The sequence below is a fragment of the Lampris incognitus genome, chromosome 15 (genome assembly GCF_029633865.1).
Source record: "Lampris incognitus isolate fLamInc1 chromosome 15, fLamInc1.hap2, whole genome shotgun sequence".
Classification (NCBI taxonomy): Eukaryota; Metazoa; Chordata; class Actinopteri; order Lampriformes; family Lampridae; genus Lampris; species Lampris incognitus.
In genome coordinates, this window is record NC_079225.1 from 22,841,503 (window position 1) to 22,852,691 (window position 11,189).

Below are 11,189 nucleotides of genomic sequence, written 5' to 3' on the forward strand. Positions count from 1 at the left end.
AATAAGGTGTAGTATACGCAATTAATAATGATAATAATAATAATAATAATATGCAACATTGTTGTACTGTATTGTATATTGTTTTACTACTACATCTCACTTTATAATATATTACACTTAAATTCCATCCTATTTATACTGTACTATATTTTTACCATATCATGTAAATATGTTATACTGCTGTAACACCTGAATTTCCCCACTGGGGATTAATAACAGGCGTATCTTATTTTATCTTATAAATGTCTTTGTAACTCTCTGTCTTGGAGTATATCTGTATCCTTTCACTTCTATAAAAATACTGAAAGCAGACTGACTGCCAATGTCTCACTATTTGATTTGTATTTTGCCAATTTTGCTCCATTTTTCTCAATGATGGTTAATTAGTGCTTAACGATGCACTATTTTGATTTTTTTTTCTTAGTAATTCAAAGTGAATGAGCTGTGGTCTGACCTGGAGCACAATAAAAGCTAAAATGATAGGGACATAGACAGAAGAAGCCTTTCCACAATGTGAAAAACTTTATGCACATTTTATGTACACTATATGATATCAGGACGTCTCCACAAATATTAGCCAAGGAAAATAAGCCAAATCCATGCTTGACAAACATGAGTTTTTACAATTCCTTATGACAACGATTTATTTTCGACTAAACAAGTAATTCAGTTCATGTAAGCCTAACACTGATACACACTCCCTCTAGAGCATCTAGCAGCAATTATAGCCTAACTATCGAGATGCTAAGTAACCAAGCCACTGGGGATGTACAAGCCAGTGCATTCTTAGTGGTCCCAAGCCCAGATAAATGGGGAGGGTTGCGTCGGGGAGGGCATCCAGTGTAAAACCTTTTCTAAATCAAATATGCAGATCATAAATCAGATTTCCATACCAGGTCAGTCAAGGCCCGGGTTACCAATGACCCCCACCGGTACTGTTGGCCAGCAGGGTGCTGGTGGAACTATGCTACCGTTGGGCGAAGGAGAAGGAGAGGGGAAAGGCATGTCCAGAGGCAGCAGGAGAGGAGGAAGGGTAAGAGTATGAAGGTGAGAGTTGGAACCTTGAATGTTGGCACTATGAGAGAGCTGGCTGATATGATGAAGTGAAGGATGGTAGATATACTCTGTGTGTAAGAGACCAGGTGGAAAGGGAGTAAGGCCAGGAGCATCGGAGGTGGGTTCTAACTTTTCTACCATGGTGCGAATGGGAGGAGAAATAGGGTAGGGGTAATCCTGAAGGAAGAGTATGACAAGAGTGTGTTGGAGGTAAAGAGAGTATTGGACAGAGTGATGAGTATGAAGCTGGAAATCGAAGGTGTATTGATGAATGTCATCAGCGCACATAACCCACAAGTTGGGTGTGAGATGGAAGAGAAAGAATAATTCTGGAGTGAGTTGAAGTGGTGGAGAGTGTACCCAAGGAGGAGAGACTGATGATTGGAGTGAACTTCAATGGACATGTTGGTGAAGGGAACAGAGGTGATGAGGAGGTGATGGGTAGGTATGGTGTCAAGGAGAAAAATGTGGAAGGACAAATGGGGGTGGATTTTGCAAAAAGGATGGAAATAGCTGTGGTGAATACATATTTCAAGAAGAGGGAGGGACACAGGATGACGTACAAGAGTGGAGGAAGGTGCACACAGGTGGACTATATCTTATGCAGGAGGTACAATCTGAAAGAGATCAGAGACTGCAAGGTGGTGACGGGAGAACGTAGCTAGGCAGCATCAGATGGTGGTCTGTAGGAGGACTTTGGAGATCAAGAAGAGGAAGAGAGTGAAGGCAGAGCCAAGGATCAAATGGTGGAAGTTGAAGAAGGAAGACTGTTGTGTAGAGTTCAGGGGTGTAGAGTTCAGGGAGGAGTTAAGACAGGCACTGGGTGGTAGTGAAGAGTTGCCAGATGGCTGGGCAACCACTGCAGAAATAGTGAGGGAGGCAGCTAGGAAGGTACTTGGTGTGTCATCTAGACAGAGGAAAGAAGACAAGGAGACTTGGTGGTGGAATGAGGAAGTACAGGAAAGTATACAGAAGAAGAGGCTGGCAAAGAAGAAGTGGAATAGTCAGACAGATGAAGAAAGTAGACAGGAGTACAAGGAGATCTGGTGTAAAGTGAAGAGAGAGGTGGCAAAGACAAAGGAAAAGGAGTATGGTGAGTTGTATGAGAGGTTGGACACTAAGGGAGGAGAAAATGACTTGTACCGACTGGCTAGACAGAGGGACCAAGCTGGGAAGGATGTACAGCAGGTTATGGTAACCAAGGATAAGAGATAGAAATGTGCTGGTAAGTGAGGAGAGTGAGTTGAGAAGGTGAAACAAGCACTTTGAGGGGCTGATGAATGAAGAAAATGAGAGAGAAGGTTGGATGATGAGGGGATAGTGAATCAGGAAGTGCTGTGGATTAACAAGGATGAAGTGAGGGCAGATTAACAAGGATGATGAGTGGAAAGGCAGTTGGTCCAGATGACATACCTGTGGTGGCATGGAGATGTTTAGGAGAGATGGCAGTGGAGTTTTTAACTAGATTGTTTAACACAATCTTGGAAAGTAAGAGGATGCCTGAGGAGTGGAGAAGAGCATACTGGTACCAATTTTTAAGAATAAGGGAAATGTACAGAGCTGTAGTAACTACAGAGGTATAAAGTTGATCAGCCACAGCATGAAGATATGGGAAAGAGTAATAGAAGCTAGGTTAAGAGAACAGGTGATGATTAGCGAGCAGCAGTATGGTTTCATGCCATGAAAGAGCACCACAGGTGCGACGTTTGCCTTGAGAATGTTGATGGAGAAGTATAGAAAAGGTCCAAAGGAGTTACACTGTGTCTTTGTGGATTTACAGAAAGCATACGACAGGGTGTTGAGAGGGGAGGTGTGGTATTGTATGAGGAAGTCGGGAGTTGCAGAGAAGTATGTAGTAGGAGTGGTGCAGGATACGTATGAGGGCAGTGTGACAGTGGTAGGTGTCTGGTAGGAGTGACGGATGGGTTCAAGGTGGAGGTGGGATTACATCAAGGATCGGCTTTGAGCTCTTTTTGTTTGCAATGGTGATGGACAGGTTGACAGACGAGATCAGGCAGGAGTCTCCATGGACTATGATGTTCACAGATGACATTGTGAGCTGTAGCGAAAGTAGGGAGCATGTTGGGTAGAGCCTGGAGAGGTGGAGGTACACACTGGAGAGAAGAGGAATGAAAGTCAGTAGGAGCAAGATGGAATACATATGTGTGAACGAGAGGGAGGGCAGTGGAACGGTGAAGATGCAAGGAGTAGAAGTGACGAAGGTGGATGAGTTTAAATACTTGGGGTCAACTGTTCAAAGTAATGGGGCATATGGAGGAGAGGTGAAGTGGATGGAGAAGAGGGTCTGTCAGGAGTGATTTGTCACAGAAGGGTACCAGCAAGAGTAAAAGGGAAGGTTTACAAGATGGTAGCAAGACCAGCTATGTTATATGATTTGGAAACAGTGGCACTGATGAAAAGACAGGAGGCAGAGCTGGAGGTGGTAGAGTTGAAGATGCTAAGATTTTCATTGGGAGTGATGGAGGAGGACAGGATTAGGAATGAGTATATTAGAGGGACAGCTCAGGTTGGACGGTTTGGAGACAAAGCAAGAGAGGCAAGATTGAGATGGCTTAGACATGTGTGGAGGAGAGATGCTGGGTATATTGAGAGAAGGATGCTGAATATAGAGCTGCAAGAAAGAGGAAGGCCAAAAAGGAGGTTATTGGATGTGTTGAGGAAGGACATGCAGGTGATTGGCGTGACAGAGGAAGATGCTGAGGACAGTAAGAGATGGAAATTGATGATCCGCTTCTGGTGACTCCTAACGGGAGCAGCCGAAAGTAGTAGTAGTAGATATATAAAATCGACTAATTGAAATGGGTTGAGAAATGTCAACGTGCTTTTTATCCTTAAAACCGCAGCTCCTCCGTTTACTTGTATTTGTTTACAGGCCAGTTTTGCCCGGTCCAATATGGTGGCGGCATTAGCGTATTACAGTAACGAGCAGAAGCATGTCTATTAGAACACGGACATCCAGACACACATACCGCACAGGCGCACTGTATGTACCTATGGTGACACACTTCACCAGACAATTAACGTGGAGTTTCAAATCTGATCAAATTTAATTGAAAAAAAAAGTGGAGAAAAAAACATCATGCATCATCACTTATGTAAATCCATCCGACGTTTTATTGAATAAAAGCCCAACGCATACCTTTACAAAATTGTCAATCAACATAAAAATCAGTTTGCGCGCAATGCGCATGTTTCAGTTAAAAATGTACCCTAGACAGATGCATTAATTAAACCCCGACAAAACAAGCTGAAATATCTGCAACCACCCATATCTTCCTGAACCCCCGGTCTTATTCAATTTCAAAGTAAACCACACAATGGATGGATCTATAAATATTGTAATTTGGAAGCGATAATTATAACCAATTTTGCCTGTCAGTGTGCGCAAATAAAGCATGATTCAACACAACAGTTGCAAGGGAAGGTTCGTATTCTTTGCCTTGAATTTTTTACCCACTGCTATCTAGCAGCAAACTGGCAGAGTTTTATTAATTTACCAACCTAAATCATAGAAAATGGCTGACATGGAAATAACTGATAGCCATACATGAAGCTGTAAATTCCTTGGAAACCCTGAAGTGGAAAAGAGTTTGAACAAGGTTTTTTTTTGGTTTCTGGCTATTTCAACTGATGCTGTAAATGTATTTGATACATTTACACTGTCTACAGTACATTTACATCATCTTAGTCTTGACAAAAATAAAAAATAAAAAAAATGGATGAATTGATGAAAATGACCTTATTTGTAACTAAACGGATATTTCTTTCCCTGATAACTTACAACTTCCCCCGATATCTGTAGAAGCAACTAAGTAGCATTTACAATAGGATAAAACTAAAGACATGGTCAAAGTTAGCTACAAATATGTATGCAAATTAAGTGACGTAACACAAAAACAGTGGTTGCCAAGTCTCTCTTCAAGGTTTCAACAACCCACCTTGCTATTCAAATAAGCCTTCACTTGTTAAAAGGGCACCAAGGATGTAGTTTGCTTGGAATTGCAAAGATTTTGTACAATAGAGGGGCAAATGACATTCTCTCATGGCACATCCATTCAAACAGAGCTGAAAATCACACATCACCGTTCAACTGATTGAAGCAACAAGCTCTTATTCAGTAAGCTGCAACATTCAAATCAGTGCAGAAAGAAACCTGATACTATGGAAAAGGACACACCCCACTTCTGCATTCAAATATGTCTCCTGTGTCTCATAGTGCATTTCTCCCTGCAGTGCTTCTCATGTTTCAAACTCCTAAATAAGCAGGTGTAACATTTTTTTTCAGAAGACAACTTGGTATTCTTTTGCTCACAGCCCTGAAAACAAGAGTCTGAGCCCCTCAACCCCGCTTGCTGTTGTCTGCTGAAGCTTGTCCAAGGAGGGTGGATGTTGGGATGTGTTTGCTGACTGATGGGCAGCGTCCACCTGAGGTAAGGAGCTGGGGCTGCTCTACTCGATCAGCTTCTTTGCCTTGAAGAAGCGCCTTAAATAGAAGACCTGCCAGGTGGCCAGGCCAATGAGACAACACATGGAGAAGATGCTGAAGTACAGCACACGTGTGTTGGTTGACTCTGGGGGGAGGGAAAGGTTCATGTTATATATTAATTATAGCAGCAAGGTAATTGCTGTTCTTTGATTTGATCAACCAACATAAACAAGTCTTGGTGAAACAGAATTTAATGCAGCATTACAAAACAGAATAACAAACAATGTTTTTATGAAAGGGAAGATGCTGTGGGCTGTGCTGTTGTACATCCCCTTGTTAATTTATGTGTAGTCTCTGCAAATAGCTAATGTAGGGCCCTAGGATTTCCGTGATCCATGAAGCACAGACAGAATCATGGCAAGGCGACACTGTTCCATCTATAAACACAGAAGTGTGTGGAATTTGGAGGAGAGTATTACAGATTTTGAACATATTACAAATTTAATGTAATTTGTCTGTAGACCATCGTCGCCCCCCCCTCACAGAAACCCTGTCGCGCATCTACCTTTGTGCATGCAAGTATATGTAACACAGCATGTACAAGTCAGTTGCATGTAGGTTTGTTATATATAATTGGGAAAAACATGTTGAAGATACCAGCATCACAGAAGACAACAGGGTCAACATTCAACAGAAATCTGTCCAACAGGGGACATTTCATAAGGCCCTACTCATTGTATCGCTTTATTACCATTAGTATCCCGCATCTCCTCCTCTCTCTTCTTCATGTAAGCAAAGTCATTGACGATGGACTCCGATAGGTCCTCCAGTCGCCTCAGCTCCACTTCCAAAGGCTTCAGCTTTTCCACCTTGGCGATCTAGAAGGGACAAAGTAAACACTAATTGAAACAACCTGTGATGTCAAGAGTGGCCACTGTATTGAATCTTAATTGTTTTGTCTGATGCTTCCATAGAAATGAATAGGAACTAAAAACATGCCTATGAAAATTAAAACTACTTCAAACAATTACTTTGCATTATACTACACTTTTCCAGCAAGTGGCACTCTTTCATTGTGCAGAGGTGGCAGATATGCTGAAAATGCTATCTGTTTTAATCATCCCTTTTTACCAGGAGTGCCAAATGTCTAAAGATGCATCGTGCAATACCTTCTGTCGAGCAAAGACATGCTAAAGAGAAGGGAGAGAATCGGGACATACAAGTTATGACTGCTTGCCTGCGCCAAATTTGTATTTCCATGGTCTCCACGCAAACATTGCGCAACAGCGAGACTCTTGCCAGCACATAAAAAGATTAAAGATAAAACTTGATTGCTTTATACGCATGTTCACAACAGCACACACGTATGAACATACGCAAGCACGTAAATGACTGCAGCAACCTACACTCACAGACTTGCCCACGCTCATTATTTTCTGAACTCTGCCCACACAGATACTGGGATTCACTCTGTAGAATACCTTTTTGTGCACTGCAGTGTGCGCACACATGCCTGTGCGTATGTGTGTGGGAGGAGGGAGATTCTCAGATCAACTCAATTCAGCGAGCAGTTCAGAAAACTGCAGCTTTTATAAGCCTTGAAAAAGGATTTACGAAAGCAGAAACAGCATTTGTGTATGGGTATCCCAGGGATATTCGTGTTTATTAGGAGGCATTGTATTAAAGCAGTGGACTGGACACAGACATTTTTGAGAATTTCCTTAGAAATGTCACAAAAAACTTCAGCTTCATTGAGATGCAAAACATTTTGTCACTAAAAACTGTTGACAGAAGAACATTTGTTGAATAAGCACTAGGGCTGTCAAAATTGGCCAAAAATGACGTTTGATTATTCCTTTCTAAAAAAATAAAGCACAGGTTCAAACCCATTTGAATATATTTTTGCGCATTAAGAGGGCAAACCAATACAACGAGACATAACTACTTGTATAGGTATATTTATTGCAACATTCTAACATAAACATGTCTTTTAAGTGATCTACATACCTGCACATCATAAAATATACAAATAAAACGATGTCCTATTCCGTAAAACTTCATTCAAAGACCATAGACCTCTCGCTCTCTCTGCACCATGGTTGGTGCTAGAGTGAGAATGAGAACGGGCTGTCTCTTGGAGAGATGAATGATTCGTAATTGATGTGTTATTCGATGACCTCATTTTTATACAGATTAGGTAATATTCATACTGGTTTTAATAAAACAATTTGACAGTTTTTCAATCTTTGCTGAGCAAGAATTTTAAATTGTTTGGCGTGAAAAATCACTCTCTGCGGCCGAGTTGTGTTGTGAACTCTCTGCCATCTTTACCGCATGTTGTTTTTGATTTATTCGCTCGTTTCAGCTTGACCTAAATTTAATTTTCAACCAATGAAAGTTATGTTGTGTGACTCCTGTCCATCATGCAGCGTATTCAGTGCAGCGACCAAGGCCCTCGTGAGGCAGACAGCCGCGGTAGTGCTGCTTTCTCTTTCACAAACAAATATTAAATTTTCACAATTGAATGTCTGTTTTGTTTTTGGTTTTTTTCTACAATTCGGTTATATATTCGAATTTGGAATATTCATTGACAGCCCTAATAAGCACTGACGTACTCTTGGCATGACTGTGGGATAAACTTTCATCGGGATAAACTATTCATTCTTGTTGTACATAAGTTGTTTCTGATGTCCTGAAATGTTGCAAATTTCCTCTACAAAAATGCTTCCATTTATATTAAAATAAGCATTTTCATAGCAAATAGAATAATTAGACCCCTAAAAATACAATTCACTCATTCATGCTTAAATAAAGTCCACTGCCAATTTTAAAGCTGTACTTATTTCCTCCATGCAGAAGATAAAGATCCTACTTTGGGGAGTCTTAAGCGCTTTTAAAGTCATTTTTCTAGGAGTTGAACAATAAAAAACTAGCAAATTTGAATCTATATGGGGTGTTGAGTCAAAGCTTAGGTTTCAGGAACCTTTCAAAGGATTGTTTTAAACTAGAGATGCCTGGGTCCCTTGGAATGTTCTGAACAGTGTCAAAAAATCCGGCAGTCAAATAAAAGAAGGTTGGTGTGCTCTCTGGTATTTTAAATAAATGTATGAGGAAGGCCTAAAGCCCCTACAGCAAGGCTAACATTCTACATGACACCCAAATAAACCTATTTTGCAGTCTTAAGGACAATTGTTTACTTGCTTACACTTTTCTTGATTCACCTTAAGCTCTATGGGCCAAAACTGAATTCAACAGCCCTTAATACATTTAATGTTTACTAAAACCATCTACTCACCTCTTCATAGTTTTTGGCCTCTACACCATGCTTCATGTCCAGATTGACCAGCTGGTCAGGGACCCTCCCAGTTCCTGGATGGCAATAACAATATATTTTTCATCATGTCTATACAAGAGAAATTGGTGACTCACAATGGCGACACTAACACCCAGTCTACCCTAAAAATTACAATTCTATGCGACGAGTTATATGCCAAAATGATATACTATATATATACTTCAGTCTATCTTTAATGCTGAACGTGACACACAACGCTCATTTTTCTGCTGATGGTGAGATTTATTAAATCGGAATGAAAACTGCAATTGTAGTTCCCTAAAGACTGCCCTTGCAATATGGTTAAGGACGGTGATGTCATCTAGGTCAAGTGCTCCTCACAACATAGTTCAGCAAGGTGTTTTCTAAAATCATTTTTTAAGAATCATTAGTTCCATTCAAATCGATGCCTTTTTGGTGGTTGTGAGACTGCTTTGGAAAATCCTTTTGCAAACATAATCACAGGCAGAAAAAGGCTCCAGCATAGCCTAAATTAACACATACAGGCAACACAGTGAGTCTTAACTTCATATAAAATGCAGATGTTTCCACTTTTGGCTACTCGATTCTTTTTATTTCTCTTCACAAGCAAAAAAAAAGAAACAGCTGTACCAATTTGCAAATAAAATCTCAAAAGAGCCAAAACCAAATCTTTCTGCCTGAGAAATGTCTGATGATGGATTAATACTGATGATTTCTTTCTTTAATCGATTAAATCTTCAAGGTTCTTTGTCTGGTCAATACACTAAATCATTGAGTCATTATATCCTCATATATAGATCTATATTATATCCGCATGGAGAGAAAATATAATGAATAATTTAAATGTCCTTCTATATTATACTCACCCATAGGAGATTTGCTCTCAAAGCACACCTCAAACATGTCATAGTCCTCTGTAGTGAATGCAAACTTCCCCTTTGTTGCATCTTCCTTTGAGTAAAGAGTGTGGCTAGAGGAATCTGTGATCTGTAAAGTAAAAGCAAGAATAAAGTCAGACTACATTATAGGGAAAACATGCATTGGAAATTGCTACTGGTCGATCAGAATTATTGCCTCAAACTCGAAAGGCTAACTAATACCCAAAACAAAAAACAAATCATCATGTTTACTTCACAGCTGTTAGAACATGGGCTAAACCATGTAGTTAGTTAAAACAATCCCGACAGGAGTATTACAAGACAAACAGAAGAGTTAAGGAGAATAAAATGTGATCATGAAAACCTGTGTATGTGTTATATAAAGAAGTGCGTGTTATCATTGCAAATTAAATAGCAAACCTCCAACGGACAATTGTGTGACCAAGTGTGCTAGTGGTTGGAAATTGAATGGACGCTAAGACTGACGTGTAACATCCCGAAGGAGCAGCGGAGCTGAATGCGTCAAATTGTCCATTAGCCAAAGTGGGTTACCGGTATAAGCTAACCTAGTCTTGTCATCAAATACTCGACAATAACGAAAGAAAACGATTTCAACGATACCAGCGTAACAGTTGGTTAACTTGAAAGGAGGAAAATAAAGAATCGTGGTAGTTTAAATCAGGAAGACGGGCATGCCAGGGGCCCGCTGAGCTAACGCTAGCTTGCCAGCTAGCCCGAAATCAACAGCTGTCAGTCCCTGTTACTAAAGCCATTCATCCGCTACGAGAACAGTACTGAACCTGAAGCATGTTTGAGACGAGCCTTTCTTGTCCCCTTATTCATAAGGTGGATTTGCGTCGCGAAAGGGGCACGTTAAGACGTTAAAACCCACCACGGCCTCCTCACAAATTGAAGCAGACGCGAAAGTGAGCTAAGCTACCTGACGTTCACATTGGGTGACGTTAGCTTAGCTGCGGCTCACCTTCAGATTAGTTTTCGTGTTTGATTGTTCACTTATTTCGTATTCCCCCGTGACGAGAACGTCTTTATGGATCTCCTCCCGTAGACACTTCCTTGAGTTGACGGGTAAAAAGAAAGAAATTGAAAACACCGATTCTATGAAAACCGATAAGAGCAGTAGCGCAGCAAGTCGAGCCATGGCTACTCTCAACCAACCCGAGGGAGCCAGCTAGGCTAAGCGTCCGGCCAGCTGCTGTACTCGCTGTCGTTATTAGCTCACTATCTCCCTCCAGCGCTCCTACTGGCGAGGAGGGAGAACGCCGCTGCAATACACGCGTCATGTTCATGCTCCGCGATAGATAAATAAACAAATAAAACCCACACACTTTTTTTGTACAATTTGCTCAAAAAGTTTTGGTATACTTTTTGATGCTGATATAAAAAAGGTAAAGATAGTTATGCCGTCTTGGTTATTCTAGTTGGGATTTTTTGGGGGGGGGGGCGGTAATATTGATAAGGTACATAAGCAAGG

The 11,189-nt window shown here is 40.8% G+C and overlaps 1 protein-coding gene across 1 annotated transcript; it reads right to left on the minus strand.

Moving 5' to 3' along the window:
- Positions 1-4,100: 4,100 nt before the first annotated feature.
- On the minus strand, positions 4,101-10,898 carry tmed10 (transmembrane p24 trafficking protein 10). Its single transcript, XM_056294467.1, has 5 exons — positions 10,680-10,898; positions 9,686-9,806; positions 8,799-8,872; positions 6,255-6,381; positions 4,101-5,648 (listed from the first exon to the last, which is right to left on the minus strand). Exons 1-5 carry the CDS (start codon positions 10,854-10,856, stop codon positions 5,527-5,529), a joined length of 621 nt encoding a protein of 206 aa, XP_056150442.1. The 5' UTR covers positions 10,857-10,898; the 3' UTR covers positions 4,101-5,526.
- Between the last annotated feature and the right edge of the window lie 291 nt (positions 10,899-11,189).

Coding starts and splice junctions, on each gene's coding strand:
- tmed10 (XM_056294467.1), bottom strand. CDS start 10,856: ATGGCTCGACTTGCTGCGCTACTGCTCTTATCGGTTTTCATAGAATCG. Junction 6,382..8,798: donor AGGCCAAAAACTATGAAGAG/GTGAGTAGATGG, acceptor TGTCCCTTCTAG/ATCGCCAAGGTGGAAAAGCT. Junction 5,649..6,254: donor GGAGATGCGGGATACTAATG/GTAATAAAGCGA, acceptor CCCTCCCCCCAG/AGTCAACCAACACACGTGTG.